General features: G+C 42.1%; 1 protein-coding gene across 6 annotated transcripts in view; it reads right to left on the reverse strand.

The window, feature by feature from the left end:
* Positions 1 to 20,967, reverse strand: part of IQCK (IQ motif containing K) — an 87,276-nt gene that overhangs the window by 2,253 nt on the left and 64,056 nt on the right. The window contains exon 9 of one of the 6 annotated variants that reach the window (XM_043524499.1): positions 5 to 761. The exons of the other annotated variants lie outside the window; for them this stretch is intronic. Coding sequence (XP_043380434.1) covers positions 694 to 761 — 68 coding nt within the window. The 3' untranslated portion in view covers positions 5 to 693. Of the gene's footprint in view, positions 1 to 4; positions 762 to 20,967 lie in introns of those variants that run through there. 6 annotated transcript variants of the gene reach the window in all.

A 20,967-nucleotide genomic window follows, 5' to 3' on the forward strand; every position in this document is an offset into this window, starting at 1 on the left:
ACCATATAAAAACAAAAATATTAAATGTTTAACTTTCTGCAACACACACAGGAATTGAAGTCATTTCTACGTTTCTATTGTAGGCACACTGCCTGCCTCATAAACGAGTAACGAAACAATCATCATTTTTAGAAATGCATAGCATCTTTTTCCCTGAAAAAAGTTCTGTCCTCAGATCCTCGTACACAATCCTCACTGACATTCGTGGGCACTGTGCCTATGTAACTGAAGGCAGAATTTGTCTTCTAATTAGAAGTCATCAGGATTGTTCACTGGGAGTCAAATAAAGGTGAAAGCAGTTGAGGGTATGTCTACACTGCAGTTAAAATAAAAACCTGTGGCTGTCCAGTGCCAGCTGACTCAAGCTTACAAGGCTTGGGCTAAGGAGCTGTTTAACCGTGGCATAGACATTTGGGCTCAGGTTGCAGCCTGGTCTCTAGGACCCTGCGAGGTGGGTGGGTGGGTCCCAACGCTGGCCTCAGCAAAAATGTCTGAATTAAACAGCCCCTTAGCCTGAACCTGGTAAGCCTGATTCAGCTGGCACGTGCCAGCTGCAGGTTTTTAATTGCAGTGTAGACATACTCTTGAGTTTTTTGACTTTGACGAATTTTTAAATAAAAGCTAATGACAGATCAAGCCTTCCAGCTCACCAAATTTATCTGTTGTTTTCAATCACTAGGGCCAACAGCAAGGTCAACAAAGAATAGTTTCCTCTGTGTCACAGTGCAAACAAGAATGTGATCCATGTGATATAGAACCGTCTGCCAAATTGGAGGGGAAAAAAAAATAAATCAGCCAAACAACAAGCACAGGGTTGCTTGCTGCAGTAAACAAACAACCCTTCCCCCCACACACATAATAGTAAGAAGCTCCACCCTCTAGTGAAAGCTCCAAGCACTATAATGCAGATTATTGTAATATTTTTCTCTGTTGAGACAAGCAATCAGCCAAGTTCTGTGATATCCAATGTTCTATATTGTGCTGTTCTTAAAGAAATCTTAACAGACTTATTAAACTTTTTATACTATCTATTGCCTGTACTTCAGAAGGGGGCTGCAGAGTTCAGCTCTTCCAGACAGAGGACAGTTCTGTTGGGAAGCCAGTATGCATGAAAGGAAAGTTAACTAAGGTTCAGGTCCAGTATAGCTTAACTACTCCAGTGAGAGGTGCAAATAAAAAACCCAACCTCTTGCTTATACGGATAGGTCTGGGCACAATGGGTCCATGTTCTAATTTAAACTTCCTGACTAAGTTTCCCCAGCCTGGAAGATCTCAGCTTGTGGGCAAACAGCAGAAAACTTTTGGAGGTGAGGAAACTCAGCGCTTGGTAGCGTTAAACTCAAAAATAAGTTTTCTAAGAAACCCAAATATGGCTGAGATTGCAAGGTATGCCACAGGACCCACAATGGAAAAGTCAGTGTTGGTACATGTGCAATGCCTGGTTGGTACAGGACCTTCTTTTGGTACTAGATCACTTGGCTTAGTGGATGCTAAGTAGAAAAATTAAACTAGTTAAAAATGTATTCCAAGTTACTATGATGAATGTAACAGTTTTGCACCATGTATGGAATATTCACTAATGGACAGCTAGTTTGTTTAATATTCCCAGAATACTATGAGGTTATTTTTTACAAGTGTTTCCGAAGACTCTGAACCTTACACATATTGTTCAACATTAAAGTGGAACAGGCATTTTAGAGGTGCCCAGTGTTCTATCACAGACCATGTTGTTTAGGCATGACATTTTCAAAGCTCATCACACTAAAATACACAGCACAGGCTGTCAACCTGAATTTGGATTTCAAAGAGTTATTTCAATAGCTTCAGACATTCTCTTGCTTCTAAGATGGGCAAAAAAGGAAGCTTTCCTTGGGTTTCAGATGTATGGGAAGATCGGGGAAAAATTCCTCTTCACTGGAAACTTAATTTGGAAAAATATATTTTTCAGGCAGTTAGTCCTCAAACTGCACTAACAGCCATTAATATTTTGAAAATACTAGGCCAGCTCCTTGGCTGGTGTAAATCACCATAGCGCTCTTGTAGAGCAAGTGGAGTGGAGCAACGACGATTCACACTAGCTGAGGATCCAGCCCATTGTGCCCAGACAACCAAGATATTTAAAGGGAATACATCATGTGAACGTGAACTGCTTACAAGCATACTAATTATGTGCAGGATCCTGCTCCTACAGAGGTCAATGGGAGGCTTGCCATTGCATTCAGTGGGAGCATGTTTAGCCCCCTTATAGGTTTTCTAGCTTTTTTACAAATTGTTTTAAAAACAAATTGTACTTCAGTTGTACAGGTCCATTTGGTCCATCTGCTTCACTCTGTAATGATGCTGGAAAGCGTTCACAGCAGGGTGACCAGATGTCCTATTTTAAAAGGGACAGTCCTGTATTTAAGCTCTCCTGCAGGTGTCCCGACTTTTTCTTTAAAACATGCAAATTGTCCTGTATTTTCTATCTTATTGTCAGCACTGGTGGTGGGTCCTGCTGCTGGCCAGATCCCTGCTCGCCAGCTGCCCTCCCCACAGCGGTGAGTAGTGGGGTCCAGTGGCTGACAATGGGGGGGTGGATGTTCAAGGCCGGTGGCGGGGCAAAGATGCAGCATGCAGGGCTGGCCGCTCCCACTGCTAGTCCATCAGTGCAGCCCCTGCTGCATGCCTGCTTTCAGCCAGCAGGGCCCCCCCATCCGATTTCCGGCCGGCACTGGCTGTGCGCTGCAAGCTGCAGTGGCTGGTGTGTGTGAGTAGGTCACACACACCATGTGTCGCATCTGTTGCTTACCCATCAGCCCTTTACGTGCTCCCACTCTCACTGTCCTCTCCCAGCTTTGCCCCTTTACCCCTCCCGCCCCATTGTGCTTCCATATCCCCCCCAACAGGGCGTGTCCCACTCCCAGAACTGTGTGGAGAACCAGCCCCCAGTTGGGGCACTCAGCTCACCAGCGGCCTGGCTAGCAAGCTTCTTCCTTCCCCCATTGCCTCTGACTGGGGAGGCACACTGGGAAAGCCCAAGACTCTCCAGCTCAGGGTGCTGGCCAGGAGGAGCTGAGACCTGCATGTGCCAAAGCACATGGTGGGGGAGGAGGAAGCGATTTCCTGCCTGTGCATGCCCTGAATGTGCAGGCTCCACAGCAGCCCCCGGGGCATTGGCTTAGCACCATCTTCACCCCCCACCCTGGGTCCTGCCCCCAGGGAACGCAGGGCTGCTCTGTCCCCTAGGCACCCTCCCCTGCTGAGCCACCTCTTTGGCCAGGCTGCTGTTGAAGCCCCTGCAGTCAGGTTCCCTGGGCCCTGGTGCACAACACATCCTTACGGCTTAACCCCTTCCTGCCCACACTTTAGTGGGCGGGGGGATAGGACAGGAGGCACCTGGCAGGGCCGGCTCTACAGTTTTTGCTGCCCCAAGCAGTGAAAAAAACTGCCACCGCAGACGGCAAAAGGGAGAAGCTGCCGCCGATTCACCGCCACGGCTGGCGGGACAGAGGAGCTGCCGCCGAATTGCCGCCACGGTAGAAACTCTGCCGCCCCTTTCTAACTGCCACCCCAAGCACCAGCTTGGAACGCTGATGCCTCGAGCCGGCCCTGGCAGCGGGGTTTTGTCAGCAGCCAGCAGTAGCCTAGAGGTGTTGACACTGCAGGCAGGAAAGAGCAAGCTGCTTACCGCCCGGGGGGGTGGGGGGGTGGGGGGGTGGGTGACTCAAATAGGCCTGCAAAAAACAGCTTGGTCATCCCTCCCCCTGTGGCTGGAAGCAGCTCCCGTCCCTTCCCTCACGCCCAGTGTGTGTGTCAACCCTCCCCGTGTGAACCCTAAAGCCTTAAAGATAAGAAGGTAAATAAAAAGAATCCTGCTATGCAGTATTTCTTTTTAACAGAGGCTTAGTCAACTTGATGTTAATTTGAATGTTCCTACTGCATAGTTCTGATTGATTGCCATTGAACTCACTTGAAAACGTAATTTTATCAGGTGTCCTGTATTCAGCATAGGAAAATATGGGCACCCTAGTTCACAGACATCACAGAACTGCAATTCTATTGTGTTGGAGAGACCAGGTTGCTCACTGGAGAGGGTTTTTTTGGGAATTTCAGGGGAGGGAAGGGGGAAGTTCTGGACATATTTCCCCAGGGTAAACTGCAAGAGAATGCCAGTTCTGTAGTGGCTATGATGGCTGTGCACAGATGTCACTCATTATGTCTGGAAAAACAAAAGGAATGAGAAAATGGAGTTGCCCAGCTCTGGTTCAGACAGGCAATTAAAAAAATTAAACATATATTGCAAAAGTCTGAGGTACCACCCACAAAGCCGACCCCGCATGGAACGGGCAGATTCTGCTCCAACTAAATGCAGTAACACAACTCCAAAAGGCTTCAGTGCCACCGGTGGTGTGAAAGTCAGCCTCAGAAAGGAACAGCAGCTAGTTTAAGAAATGTAGTTACACCAACACTATTGAAATCTTACTTCTGTTACACAATGTTGCAACTTATGGTTTTTATCCTGAATCTCATGACATTTGGTGCTTTTCTTAAACATCAACTCCTAGAGACAGGGATCCTCTTTTTTGTTCTGTGTTTGTACATAATGGTTTCCTAGTCCCTGACTGGGGCTACCATAATACAAATAATAAATAATAATGAGAATCTTAGGTTTGTTTTTTTTAAAGTAAGTTTCTAGTCTTCATGGTTGAAAAGGAGAGCTTGAAAATGTGACATGAATGTAATCTAAAGGCTCAGACTCCAGAGGACAAATAAAATCTCAAATCTTAAAAATAAAATCTCATAATTAAGACAATCTCAATTTTTTAAGGCTTGACTCGTGATTTTTGAGTGTTTGGGGTTGGTAGCACTGGTATACCACCTCTCAATATTACTCCCATTTTTTCAGGGTTTCATATCTTCCATATTTCAAAATCACATTTGTTACACAGTTTTAAATTGTTATGCCATTTTAGAGTTGTCAGTACTGGATTTCTATCCTTCTACTGATTAATAAAGGCCCATATTTTAAAATATACATCAGAACCTCTTTAAGCCCCATGGTACTAAGGCATTTTGTAATTCATGCAATCCTGCTCCACCAGTAATGGAAGTCAATTAGGAATTCTGCAGTTGACTTGGATGGGAGCAGGAGCAGGCTTTGAATGAGCAGGTTTATCACTACGTGGTACTGAGCTACATAAAACACGTGGTTATGTATCAGTATGGCTACTGTTATGTTCTTAGAACTGTGGGTCATTTTACAGACTGTACCGCCTATGTGCTGTAATACTTACACACAAATGGCAAGGGAAGGCCTGACTGAATTTGTTAGGTGCCCACTGAAACATGTAAAGCCAAAGGGGGAAATTCAAAGCACTCAGTGGAGTTTTGTAGCTGCAAAACTCAGAACTGCATGCTTAAAACTTCAGGATAATAGTAACATTTGTGCCCTATTTAGTTATGCATTAAGTACATACATCTTTACCACTTATATGAGACAAAGGAGGTCATTTTTTATGGGCAATCCTAGCACACAAATTCCGAGTCAAGACTGAAATGTTCTGATTGAAGATTTGGTTGTTTCAGCAAAACAGCGAACAAGGTATGACCTACTTCATACACTACTTCACAGTATAACTAGTGTTAGACAATATCCTAGGAATACAAAAGGTTTGCACACCCATACCGTTGTGGCTTTTTTTTAAATCATAGGGAATAGGAGAATTACAGTTAGCAACTGAAACATTTGAAAGTGATAATGAAAAATGCCACAGATTTGACAGACTGTGGGACAATAAGACTATAAGGAAATTAAGTCCCATTAAAGAAAAGCTATTTTGTCTAGCTTATTAGCAGGGGCTTAGTATAAAATATATATATAGAACGGAATATCATCCTAGCATGCCAGTGAAATGCCAAAGCAGCCTGAACATGAAATTGGAGTTGCTAGCAGTCATGCTGGAACAAGACTTGGTTTTTAAAGAGACAGTGACTTTTTAAATATTTATTTTTTAGCTCCTTGATCTTAGAAGTCTCCAGCTAGACTACTACTGGTAAAACCTTTCACTTCAAGAGATTCTCGACCAACAGTGACAGGAAACTGATATTGTGAAGGAAACATTTTATAGCCTAGAAGTTGGGCCCACAGATATGCCACTTATTAATGAATCCAAAGCAGCACCTCCTGTTGAGCACTCCAAAGGTGACGATCCAACACAACATGTAAAAGGAGTAGCAGGATTGTAAAGTGCTTATACTTTGGCTTAAAGACTGTTTAGTCTCATATCTATGCATACAGAGCTCTCCCGTCTGCATAAAACCACCTCCACAAGTGGAAAAAGCTATGTCGGACGGAGATTTTCTCATGCCAACATAGCACTGTGCTGATGAGGGCTCATGTTGCTGAGGGGGGTGTTTTTTTCACACCCAAGCGACATAAATGATGCTGACACAGTCTGTAGTGTAGAGACATAGAAACTGGTTTAGGCTAACTGACCAACATTGCTAGGTGCTGAGTACCCTCAGTGGCCAGTGACAGCAGTGGGAGTGGAGGGTACTTGGCACCTCACAGGACTCCACACACCATTTGCACTGACATTCTCAAGATAGAATCATTATTTAAAAGCAGTTTGCAGCCCTGTCTGCTTTAAGGCAACTAGATTTACTCATGATGTTTCTGGAATTCCATTCCATTCATATGCATCACACTTGCCCTGGGCCTTCATTCCTTTAAGCGACACAAACAATTCAAGGGAAATTGACTTCTCCACCTAGGATCAAGCCTACAACTATTTAAGGGACCCAGATCTGATACATAGATACAGAGACAAACACAGACACACCCTACTATAGAAACTAGCTGACAGTGGAGGTGGAATGGCTGAAAATTTTGAGATATATGAATTAGCTGGCTAGTGTTCTCCACTGATGTTGCCTGAAAAAAACCAGTAAAATATGAGGCATACAGCAGATTTTTTCAGGTTTTCTTAAGACAATTTCTCTAAACCATGCATCTTTCCCTCAATTCTCAGTAACTTTGGAGTCACTTTTCCATGTGGAGCACTGAGTTTCTCTTAATCTTTTTTAATGTGTGCATTTCAGAGGTTATTTTAGGAGAGGGACCACTGATTTTAGATTTGGCATCTAACAAAAACAGCAGGAACATTCTTCCAACATACTTGCATTTTGGAGAGTGTCTGTACAATTCAAAGTCTATAAGCAGCAACACATCCATAAAAATGTTGGAAGAAAAGGAGCAGATGAACATCTTAAAGTGACACGTTTCAGAGTAACAGCCGTGTTAGTCTGTATTCGCAAAAAGAAAAGGAGTACTTGTGGCACCTTAGAGACTAACCAATTTATTTGAGCGTAAGCTTTCGTGAGCTACAGCTCACTTCATCGGAATCGAAGCATGCATAATGATGAGACTGTAACAATTCCTAATCACATCCCATTATCCTCTCACAGAGGAATCTGTGACCTGAGATCAGCACTCTGTATTGCCCAGAAAGAAACCCACAGCAAGAGAATAGATTTGTTTCTGGAAAACTAACATAAGCCTAAACAGGTAGGATGAAAATCTAGTCACTATGGCAAAGAAGAGTCTGGACAGAGAGAAGAAAAATCCAGAACAAAGATAGAGCACCTGAGCAATACAGATGGGTTGTGTCTATATAATGGGGAAGGAAAAACAGGAGAGAGTCTGGAAATGGAGGGGAGGTGAAAAGGGAGGGATGCAGGCCAGCAAAGGAGAGCTGGACAGAATTGGGAAGGGGGAGGAGAGGTGCTACTACAATAAATGGTGCAGGGGGGTGGAGGGGAGACTTCTGCAACTGGAGAAAATGGAAGGGAGCCAACTTGGGCAGAAAACAGGAGTGTCCCTTTACCAAGTCTGCTGATGAGGTTTCACAGAAACTGCATTTACACCTATGAGACAACCATACTGCAGAAATTTCTACTACATAGAAAATATGCCAGACCCTCTCCAGTCCCTATTTATACTCTCAGGCACAAGATACATGAGCAGGCACAAGATACATGAGCAGGCAGAAGCATCACCCACTGCTCATTAACCATAGTGCAAAATGTGGGCCCTAGCACCAAGTGGAATTTAGCAGCTAACAATATGTATTCTCTGTAATGTACCGTGCACATCACTGGTTCTCTATAAATAACATGGCAAAGCTCTACAGTAGTTTGTAGCCTGTCGAAGCATGAGCAGTACCAAAGCTCTGCACTTGATAATCACTACGTTACCCCTTCTTCCCACCCACATTTTACATCCTGCCAAACACATTAAGAAGAGTTCTGGAAATGCACATTGGAATATTCCAAATATTTACAGAATCAAAAGGAAATATTTGATTTTGTGTTTTTTTTTTTAATTGGTTTACATTTTGTAAAACACAATTCAGCGTTGTAAAGCCATTTACTGTTTGTGGAGTCCAGGAAAGTATTGAAGTTTTTTTTTTTTTAATTGGTGATTTGCACTGTTTTGCTTCCTTATCATTTATGAAGGTGGCCATAAAGGGTGGTGCTGGTAGTTTTATTTTATTTTCCTGCTTGTTTTTTAACTGTTAAAATATCAAGTCTGGTTTTCTTGCAGGCTTTGTTGGAGGTATTAAATAGGTATTGTGAGCCTTCACACCTTAACCGCAGAGGCAGGGGTGTTCAGCCTTTTTCCCAAGCGTTTATACACGTTGGAGTGGGGTTAACAACCAAGAACTAAAACAAAAACTCGAAATGATCAAAAAAAATCTCTTTCCCTTTCAACTGTTCCGCTCGTAGCTTCATCATGTTGCAGTTTCACTAGTTCTCTGGTCACTGGTCTTCCAGAGAAAACAGATGTAAAAAACGAGAACACTCCCCCACCCCTAGCACCCTCTCCCCACCTTTTTTTTTTTTTTAAATTGTATTTATTTCAGCCTTCTCTCTGCATCACAAAAAGGCACAAGCTCTTTTTTCCCTTTGCAGGTCAACATTAAGAAGACATCAAGGAACACTGTCTTGCCAAGGTTGCAGAATGACACGTAGCCTCGAGCAAAGACATTGGGGGGAAAATAGAATGTTTGTATCGGAAAGCTACTTTGTGTACTTAGTAATTGCAATATTAATCTGACTCTATACTACTCAGGGGATCACATGTCTAGCTGTCATCTATCTAAACTATCACTTTTAGTTTTTTCAGCCATGACTAATGTAAACTTGCAAGGGTTTTAGCTTTCCGAAGACATCTGACTCAGGGGTGTGGACCAATACAGCAGACTCCACATCAGGAGTCTTATGACTTTTATCACATTCTCAGCTGTTACTGCCAAAATTAAACTTTCTAAGCATCTCAGGCATTTTGAATTAGCTTGATGTAAACACCACATACACAGCTATCAACACTGCTTTGTTCTTGGATTATTCTTTAGTGTCAAAGAGGTTTGTAAGGCTTTTTTGGTCTAATGTAAAAGCTTGCGAATTTTGCTTATTTTTTCATTGCAAACGATTGTTTTTATGAAGCCCATTTTAAACAATTCTGAATATAGAGCTTTTGTTTTAGGAAAAGTTTAGAAATCAGATTATCTGTAAATACTGTATCTTAAAAATTAAGGGTCATCCAGGCTCTTTCTTTTGCCAATGCAGGACTGTTATCTACAGTACATTTTAATGTATTCAGTCTAGTTAAAAGTGTCCCAAACTATGCCACCCTTCCACTGTTCCCCAGTGTAATGATCCAATCCTGCAAACATGGTGTAAATGGCTCCATTAACGCTGATCGATTTAGGCACATGTATAAGCTCACATTCCTACTTATGTGCAGCTTTTGGAGTCTGGAAGTTTTTTCAGCATACATTATTTTCCCTTTCCTAATTTCACTGATCTCTCCCCCCCCCCCCCCCCAATGTACCACACTCAACAAACCTTCTCTATCCTTTGTATTTAACACCCTTCAAATATGTGCAGACGTATGTCCTCCTTACTTGTCTTAGCATCTGCAGATATATTTCATTTTGCAAATCTCTCCTCATGATTCAGTGCAGCTGCACCAGAGCGGTGTAAAGAGTGACTGTTACTTCTCTGGTCTGTGACATAATGCAGATTCAAATTACGTTGATCTTTGCTGTTGCCACATCCTGGTGCAAACATCTAATTTGCTGCCTATCACCCCAAACTAGGGTTCATTCAGGTTAGCTACTTTCAATGTTTCTCCCTTTCCTGGAATATCTGTAGTCCTAGTCTCCCAACACCAGCAAATGGTATAGCTTGAATTTTCCCAATAATTTCATTTTATTATTTTCTGCCCAAGTTTCTAACCTCCCTAGGGCCCTTTGTATTATTTGTCTGTTCCCACTGGTGTTTGCAGTTCATGCCAATTTAATATCACCTGTGCATTTCATTGCTGTGCTATTAACTACATCTTCCAGATCATTAATGAATTAAGATCACAATCACCCATCCCTGAAGTACCAATGAGAGAGATGGTAAACTGCAGCGTATCCTATTCTGTTCCCGATAGTTGCCTTAAGACATTTCATTTAAAATATCTCAATACAGAAGAGTAACAAGGCAGAAGAAAGCAACTATTTCTGGTGATATTAATGCAGCTGCACTCTCCAAAGAAATATACACATGAAACTAAACTGCACATAAAGGAACATTCTGTTCTGTGTCTAGAAAGCAGAAAGTTACCTGCTGTGCAGGTTGCTTTATCACACATTGAGAGTCTTCATCATGTAAAGTTATCTCACACAAATAACATATTTGATTAATTTGTTTTAGCTGCTGGTTCAAAAATGTTCACAGATGAAATAAATATATCATTTCTTCTAACTTTTTTCCCCAAGAAAAATGCTTTTTTGTGATACTTTACAAAACAAGGAGAGGAGGAAAGAAAGAGAGCGAGTGGAAAAACAAGAAAGATACAAACCTCTACACCTGGTACAGAGAACCAGTTGTTTTTCCAAAAGCACACCAGCACAAAAAGAACCAGCATAACAGACAAGAATGTCAGCATGGTATATTGCATATGCCAGTGATGAATAAAGGCTTCAGACATTTCCAAAAATAAAGACCAAATGTCTTTAAAATCCTTACATTGCACAACACATACTTGTTTGTTTCCAATACTGTCACAGCTATGCTTCTCCTTCTTAGTACATTGCTCAGGTTTTATGAGGCTCAGGATCAGCTTGTTCCTAGCCCTGGCATATATGTTCCCCTCTTGTACACTTAAGGAACCTTAATCTCTTGGACCTTCCTGCATAGGTGCCAGCCCCAGCTGCTGTCACTGTGCTCCCAACCTCTTCCCCTGCACCAGCCAGTGGAACTCAAACTGGTACAGTGCACCATCGCAATGAAGATCTGTGCTTTAAAAATACAATCTGGTCTTCAACCAAATCTCAGGACCTGTATGAAAGAACATTATCCCTTGGGAATAAAAAACATGACAGGAGCTAAGAGCACTTACCAGGTAGAAAACAGGAAGATGCAGCAAACCATAGCCAGTTCTAAAATGGCTATCTTATGGCTACAGCTTTTTAGCTCTGGCATAATGGAAAGGGCTAGCCCCATGAAGGCATGCTGGGAAAGAAAGGAAATCACAAAGGATGATGCTGTCTCTGTGTCACATCCTGCCAGTTTTAATCACTGATAACATGAAAGCAGCTATAGATTTAATACACTTGTTTAACGAGGCTCCAATTAAAATAATTTTAGCTATCTGAGTATTGAAGTCAGTGGGGGACAATATTTTCAAATGAAGCAGAAGCCCAGCTACTGCTGTCCCATCCTCTCAGGAGACTTTTATGTTCTGCTAAATAGAAAGTAAGCAAAAATCTCTCCAAAACACGTCTCCAAACTTCAGGGGTGTTGAAGCTAAACTAAAGTTGGTTAGTAAAGGGCTTTTTCCTTTGAAAATTTTCACCATTTTTTTTTCATTTTATATTGAATCATTTCTTTGAAATTTTTGGGGTTGTCATTCCAAAATTTAAAAAAACTGAAATATTTTTGGATTTTTGAGAAACCAAATTTTTTCACAAAAACAGATATGGAAAAATGTTGACTAGTTCTAATCTAACTTCAAATCCTACCCCTGATTCACCCTCAAGACTCAAACTCGTATCCTAGTCTACTCCTAATCCAGACCTGAATGCAACTCTGTGGCCCCCTCTAATTTGTTATTATTTGTATTACTGTAGGACCTAGAGGCAGGGTGCTATTGGGCTAGGTGTTGTACAAAATTAAAGTATTTACAGTAATTTTCATTAACAAGATGACATTTTGTTCTCCAGAAGGAGCTATCAGGTTGTCCTCTTGACCACTAGGGAAGTGCTCTATACCCAGCATTTTAGAAGGAAAATAGTGTCTCAAAATTAAAGACCAACTGAAGTTTATTCAAGTCCCTACCTTGGATTATGAGGGCACTCTAGCATGACAGTACAGCATACACCTGTCAGGATAATACTCAGTACAGAGAAACACCACTCTATTTTCTACAGTCACTTTCATGCCATGTTTTCATACTAACTGCATCCCAAAACACTTTGCAGAGTTAAACAACAGAAACAGAAAGAAAGTCAAAATAAAACCGAGAGAGAGAGAAATTAAAATGGTACAGACAAGGAAGAAAAGAGATGTTTTCTAATAAGATTTGAAATAGATGGAGAGTCAGTGGAGAAATATGGGATGATTGTTCCAGATGGTAGGAGCTGCAGAGAAAGCTTTTGGACTCAAAGCAAAGAGATTGTATGAAAGATCAGAAGCTGGCACTAGATCAGTAGAGCTGACAAGGAGCAGATCAGGCAGCAACAAGGAGCAAAATTTAGAGGTGATGTGTAAATTAAGTGAAAATTAGACTCACTCGCACCCATTTACCAATCTGTGAGTAAAAGTGTGAGAGTAAGGTATACGGACATATATGTTAAAGTACGCTTACTTTAACATTTGCATCCTTATGCCCTCCTGGTAACTGCTACATTCCTCTCTTTTGGCTCCTCAGCACGTGAGTTATATCCACGTTGACTGCTTGAGACTTAGTGGGTCAATTTCAGAGGTCATTTGTAAGGGGATGTAAATTACCATTGGGAAGTGGGTGTGAGTGAAAGTAGATGTAACTAAAAAAGTAAGTCTGGGGGAGTCGAGGAATTCTATCCTGATAAAACCATACATGAAAGAAGGGATGGCAGGGCTGGATTAACACATAAGCACTCTAGGAAGAACCATGGGGTGGGGAATTAAGGAGCCAGCTAGCATCTACCCCTGGAATCAAGTGATTACATCAGAATCTAAGCTTTAATTACCCCCCCCCCCAGTTTCTAGCCCTTGCGGTTGTGAAGAAAAGCTTGAAAACATTAACTGAGTATAACCGATGCAGTGACAACTTCCTGAGTCTGCAGACAGCCTGAAACGATAGCTCAGATAGTCACTATATATGGGATGGAACATACCACCTACAGTCCAAGTGTGGGTAGACAGTGTTGGGATGGAGCCCAAGAGGGGGAGGGCAGACTGCCTTAATCCAAGGCTGGGAATTGGTAAATTATGCCAATTTAGTTTCCTCTAAATTTAGCCCAAAGGCATGAGATAGGCTGGAGCAAGCCCATTCAGAGGTTTTACAATAAAGAAGAAGAATTTGGAGGTGGAACTTGCAGTACATGAGGAGCCAGAAACAAACCTGAAATCCTTTCTCAGGGATTGATTCTGCTCCCGCTGGAGCCAATGAAAAAGCTACCATAGACTTCAGGGCAAGGGCTGGCACCTAAGCCCCAGATACAGATCCCTAAATTCAGGGGTGAAAGTAAGCTGGTATGGGCTGGTACTGGTCAAAAGCTGACTTTAAGTCGCTGCCCTTTTTGCGCCCCCAGTCGGCCCTGCTGGGTCCCTACTGGCAGGGCTGCCGACAGGGGGGAGCAAAAGGGGCAGCAACATTAAAGGGCTGCCGCAGCAGCACTTTAATGTCATTGCCCCTTTTGCCGCCCCCCTCCTGGCTGTCGACCAAAAGGAGCAGCTGCCCCTGGGCCGGCAATTTAAAAGGGCTGGCTGGGGAACGCTGATCCCCAGCTCTGCCCCTTCTGCCTGAAGCCCCGCCCTTTCCGGGGGCCGGAGTCGGCCTCCGTACCGGTAAGTCTTTGGCTTTACTTTCACCCCTGCCTAAATTCCAGATTTAGGCATCGCTGTGGTCCACAAAACCTGCTCTCGGCTGCTGCCCAACTCCTTAGGTGCCGACATTTTTACTGTAAAAGTTCCTGCCTCTGGCCATGCACACTACTTCCTCACTCTAGGCAATCAGATGCCTATTTCATCTCTAAGACCCAGCGCACTCCTCAAACCAGGGGAAGATAGTGGGGGTCATGCCTATCTCGTCTGAGGGCCCAATCCAGTAGACATGCTCTGATCACCCACCAAACTGGGCCCCATTCAAAATCTACCCAGAGGAGGAGCCACGTCCCTTATAACTTTTAACCCAGTGGTTAGAGCACTCACCTGGGAGGTGGGAGAGCCAGGTCCAATTCCCTCTTCTGCTTGATGGGGAGAAAGGATTTGAACAGAGGGGGTTTCTCCCACCTCTCAGGGGAGTGACCTAATTACTTGGGCTACAAAATAGTCTCATGTGGGCTCCCTCAATCTCACCTATTGAAGCTGTTTCACTTTGGATAAATACTTAAATGTCACTGGGCCAGAGAGTGAGATGAACTCCCTAGCCGGGGGGTTAGGGTGCTCACTGGGGATGTGAGAGACCCAGGGTCCAGCCCCTTGATCCAATCACTGCTCGACTATTTATCCAAAGTGTGACAGTTTCAACAGGAGAGCCTGAAGGAGCCCTATATCAGACTATCCCATAGCCCAGTGGTTAGGGCACTCTCAAGAGGTGGGAGACCACTGTTCAAATCCTTCCCCCCCTCAGCAGAGGGGGAAATTGAGCCTGGTTCTTCCACATCCCAAGTAAGTATTCTAACCACTGGGCTAGAAGTTATAAGGGAGGTGTCACCTACTCCTCGTTTGCCAATGTTTCCTATAAGAACTATTTAGGTGCCTAAGCCACCTGATTCCAGGAATGGGGATTGCAAGAGGTCCAGCTGCGGAGTGCAAGTAGATAAGAACCTCCCTGCAGCCTGATCTACACTGGGTAATTAGGTCATCATAACTACATCGCTCAGGGGTGTGAAAAATCCATACCCCTGAAGAGCATAGTTAAGCTGACATAAGTCCCCATGTAGACAGTGCTAGGCTGACAGAAGAATTCTGTCAACCTAGTTACTGCCTCTTGGGGAGGTGGATTACCAATACTGACAGGGGAATCCCTCCTGTTGGTATAGGTCAGTGGTTCTCAAACTTTTGTACTGGTGACCCCTTTCACAAAGCAAGCCTCTGAGTGCGACCTCCCTTATAAATTAAGAACACTTTTTTATATACTTAACACCATTATAAATGCTGGAGGGAAAGAGGGATTTGGGGTGGAGGCTGACAGCTTACACCCCCCATGTAATAACCTCATGAACCCCTGAGGGGTCCCCCAGTTTGCGAACCCCTGGTGTAAGTAGTGTCCACACTCAAGTGCTACAGAGGCACAGCTGGGCCGATCTTGTAGACAAATCCTTAGGACCCGAACTCAGAGAGAGGTGTGAGGCTTAGGACACACCCCTCTCATTGGCATCTCTCATTGGCTAGCATGCTGGCTTTTGTGGATCTGATTGTTAGGTGCCTATCTCTCCTCATTCATTATATACAGAGCCTAGTGCTTAATCCAGGCTTTGCGGATTTCATTGTTGTTCCAGTGATTTTCTAGGGCCTAGAAGTACAACACCACTCAGTGTTGCAATGCCTAATTCCCTTTGTGGATCCAGGCCTCCTTCCTTATTCAGACAAACTCTCACTGGAGTTTTGCCCCAGTAAGAACTGAATAAAAAGAACTTCAGTGTTTGGCCAAATAATAATTAATGTGGTTTAAAAGATTTCCCTGAAATCTTGTTTTAATTTCCATAACTCTATTTCCTTTGAAAACAGAATAAATAAGAACACATTTTAAAATGTTAAATTATGTTAAATTATACAAATGGTTAAATTCATAACTCGTGCTTCCTTTTTTGATACATTCATTGGGACAGATGCCAAGAATACATAAATATAGCTTCATAAAAATGTAAATATTTGTCCAGTGGGTACTCCTGAAATCAAGTTTATATTCCATGTACTGATAGATACTACACAACAAAACTGATTTTTAGCTCACACTACAGATTATTTGGCAGATATTTTGATGGAAGGTATGCTGATCATTCTAGTAGTGTCAACCGAATCACATTACTGCCTGAGTTAGCATTTTCTAAAAGCTATTCTACAGCTTGCAGTTTTAAAAGCTATTTTCTTTATCATTACTTTCAACACTGTTTGCAACCCTAACTAAATAAGAAGGTTAAAAATACAATATTTTAATGAATATTTATTGTAATGTAGCAATAAACATTTATTATGAATTTAAATGTAGTTATAGAATACTAAAGTTAGGTTTTATTCTTATTGTGAAATGTAATCCTTTATTTGTGCTATCAAAGTTTTTGTTCCTACAAATGCTGTGTCCTGGTCTACACACAAAGCTCACTGGTTTAACTAAGTGGTGATGTTGCAATGATTTAGTTAAACCAGTGCACCTTTGTGCATGGACATGGATATATTAGTTTAATTGGCCCTGTTAAGTACTTGGAGGTGCAATTAAGTAACCTGGACAAGCTAAACTGATGTAAGCCAGGTTTCAATCGATAAAAGACTGTTCACACACAAAGTTGCACCAGTTTAAGTAAATCAGTGCAAAATCACAGCTTTAGTTAAACCAGTGCAACTATTGTGCGTAGACCTGGCCTGTGATTTCCTTAACCTAAATTTAATGAATTCAATACGTGGACAGATGGGTGAAAGTAATAAAAGGGATAAAGGAGAAAACTTTTCTTGCTGAAAAAATTGGCAGAGTGCAAAGGAAATCTTCTCTCCAGATCTACTGCAAATTAGTTTAAATATAGATAATGGAAATGTTTCCATTTCTTCAGTATGAAAGCAGCTCTTTGATTGAAACTAATTGCCACAGCACGCAGTCCATTTCTCTTACTTTTCATTGCATACAACCCTTCAGGTCATAGGGTGCTGGAACTAGAGGTGCTGCTGTACCCCCTGGCTTGAAATGGTTTCCATTATATACAGGGTTTACAGTTTGGTTCAATGGCTCTCACCACCCCTACTATAAAAATTCTTCCAGTACCCCTGCTTCAGGTCGATATTTTCACAGGGTCCTATCTTGGCCTCTGAAATTTTCATCTCTACTTTTTCATCTCTAAGATTTTGCATGCCTGAAACTTTGACTTCTGCATGCATCCTATGGTTGTGCATATAAACTGGGTAGATACATAACTATGCTATTTGCATGTGCAAACAGGCTGCATTCACAACTCCATGTTTTTATATACATGAAAATCAAAAGGTGACAAATAATGGGCACAATTTTATGGGTTGCTTTTGAAAATGTGGTCCTAAAACAATGTTGTCATGATGTATTGCTAGGAAGGCAGCTGGGTAGAACATTTTCAATAGCGTTGGAAGTTTTCTCTTATTCAGCTGACTGAGGATGCAAGGTCATCTGTGATTCTTAAGATTCTCCCCTTTCCAAAGGCCTCATTTCACAGTGACCTGAAAGGACAGCTGAACATGCCCATTAATACAGAGCTCCTAACTGACAGAGGGCTCACCCAAGAGAACCATAAAGTATTTCCTCCCAGGGGCTGATCACACTCTTTTTGCTGTATTCTCAGTCCCCACTGGCCTAGGAAGCAAAGGAGTATGTTACAAGGTAGCATGCTGTGATACTGACATACCAGCCTTCTCTTTTTACCTTTACAGTGTATTAACTTGGAAAGATTAAGGCTTTGTCTACACTACAGACTTATGTTGGTATAACTATGTCACTCAGGTGAGTGGAAAAGCCACACCCTGAGCAATGCAGTTATACAGACCACACCCCTGGCGTAGACAGTGCTATGTCGGCGGGAGGGCTCCTCCTGTCTACCTAGCTACCACCTCTTGGGGAAATGGAGTACCTAGGCTGACAGGAGAAACTCTCCTGTCGGTGTAGGAAGTGTCTTCACTGAGCGCTATGGTGGCACAGCTGCATCGGTGCAGCTGTGCCATTGCAGTGCTGTGTGTTTTACTCCTGGGGGAATTCTGTGGGACTGCATGCAGAAAACACCCTCCCCGGGCCGAATTCCTGTGCTTCCCTGCTGGAAAAGGGCAGGGAAGTCGTGCTGGGGAGGGGGCGGTCCAGGGACAACCACAGACGAAGTTTTTTGGTGGGATTTCCTCCCCAACAGAGGTGATGCATGGGGGACACACGGGGTTACGTTCCACTATCCCCCTGCCCCCCTGTTTCTGCAAGCGCAGAGTTGCCCAGCTGAAGGACGCTGCATCTCAGCTCCGCTGATTCTGCAGTTGAATGCTGCCTCCTGGGTCCCATCATGCCCCCCTTCTGTGTGCTGGGAGCCTTCCTGTTTTCTGTGTAACAGTGAGTGCCCACTGAATTGAATAGCTGTTTTCTCTCTCTGACTAGTATGATCCTAATTTAGGGGCTTGTTTTTCCATCAATAAGCAGGAGACATATATGCATAACTCTCATTGATATCCATGGCAGTTAGCCATGTAAAAAGCTTCCATGCTTTGATGAGATAATATAAATGCTAACACACTGAAAAATGTGCCCAGAACACAAACACTCAGCTTAAGTCATTTAAAATGGATTAGCAAACATGCTGGATCAAATTCTAATGTTCCCTTCAGAAATGCAAATTCTGGGCAATTGACATAAATGGAATTACATGGGTGTTATTGAGGTCAGAAGTTGGCCCTATATTTTGTTAATCTGAAATACAGGGGAATTTATTAAGAGACAACATTTGAAATACATCACATTATGGGGGTTGCTTATAGATTCTAATGGCATTTTTGGAGCTGCAGTTCTCAGATATTCTAGAATGATCCATATTTGTGTTCTTCAAAAATACAGATGTGCAAAAAAAGCAGATAAAAACTGAACCATTTTAAAACCATGACTAATAGTCTACGGAATTCCACAGGTGCTAGAAGAAAATCGAAGCACTTTTGCCAAAGTTTTCCTTATATCCCAGCTAAGCCTGCTGGAAGAGGAGAATGTATCTGTGATGGATTTATTTTTTACGTATACAGTTATTGAACGTTTCATCTAATCCCCTTCCCTTCAGCTATTAAAACAAGAACCCTACTGCACTATTGCACAGATACACATGCATATTATATAGATAAATGTAAATTTTCCTGATGCACTGTGTTATTTCACACTGCAAAATGAAGTGTGCGCATGCACAGCTATAAAATATCCTTGAGGCAGCTGTGTAGGCTGGCAAACAAAACCGTGACCTTTCTGTGTAAGACTGCAGTATAAATATTAATGCATATATGGTGAATCTGTACAGCCTTTATAATAAATTGGCATAATTTGACATGACTGAAGACTTCAACAAAAGAGATCACAGAACTACCCTGGACCCAGTAGTGATATTGAAATGTGTACTTCAATGATGCAAACTCCACTTCTGCTCTCAACATGTCCTAAATGTAGAGTACCTTGCCTGTTTCTAATTGAATGTAGCAACTCATGATACCTCATAGCCAATAACAACACAATAGTACGTATATATACCCCCACATACACAGTCATCTTTAGATCCAGAGCAGTCTTTGACATAACACAGGAAGGTTTGAAAGAATTCATATCAGAAATATTTTGGAAAATTCCATTGAAAGAACGATTAGTTGTTATGATGGCTGTAATTTTCAAGGTTTTTTTTACTGAATTGTATACATCCAATTCACCCTTAATTGGTGCTTCACAGCCTCTCTGATTTCCATCATGGTGTTCTCAAAAAATTCTGCTTATATTGTGGAAGAAAAAACAGTGAACTTCCATTGACTGACCTCAGACTCAAACCTGCCTTTCATTGTCAAATGCAACCTACTGGTGTTGTTGTTTACAGTCATGTAGATGTAGATGTCTAGAACTTCATGTAGATGTCTAGAACTGCTGCAGTGGCTGCCATTCATCATAATTTTTGTTAATTATAGTCATGAGCCTGTCTCCTAAAGTATCCAGTTAAAAATTTACCCAACGCTACCTGCTACTATTTGATGCACATAGTCAGTGAAAATTCTTGATGCTAACACGTGCTGTGAATTTAGCTCTTCAAGTACTATAATGAAAATATATTCCAATATGAGTGTGATGGACAACTGGAGGAAGAGACACCAGCACCAAGTCCTGAAATATCCAGCTACATTATAATCATTATAATTACATTTTGCCTCAATGTTAAAAACAGAGCCTCATTCATAAAATCTGAAATTTGCCCCCTATACAGTGGGGTGACAGAAAAGCTATGCATCATTTAAGTTCCACTGAAGTTCTGTCTTGAAGTCAATGGGACTTAAGCACATGCTATACATATCCTGGGTGCACGTGTCCTGATAAAATCATACGATAGGATAATTATCACCAAATAAAAAATACAGCTTCTAGCTGCAAAGTGAGTTTACAAATTAGCACATTTTGTTGAAATAAACAATATGCTACCAACCTTCTGCATGCTGGACTTTGTTCAATTTTTTTTTGAACAATTCTTATCACAAGGTTTTAAAATATATCATTCAGAGTGAATGAATCGACAAACAAACAAATGGATGGATGGGTGCAATTTAACACTGTATCTGTCCTAGAAGAGTTTGACTCAGTGTAATGTGAGAAAGTCTGTTTTATGCCACAAATCCAATACAACAGCTGAAAATACCCTCACCCAGAACCCTTGGGTGGAGTTGGCTGCATGGTTGTTGCATAAAATGAGTTCATATGTTCCTGTTTTCACCAGGAATACTGAAGAGAGGAAGATGAAATCTAATTACAATGGCACTATTTAATAAGATATTTATACACACATC

The sequence above is a fragment of the Chelonia mydas genome, chromosome 10 (genome assembly GCF_015237465.2).
Source record: "Chelonia mydas isolate rCheMyd1 chromosome 10, rCheMyd1.pri.v2, whole genome shotgun sequence".
Taxonomy (NCBI): domain Eukaryota; kingdom Metazoa; phylum Chordata; order Testudines; family Cheloniidae; genus Chelonia; species Chelonia mydas.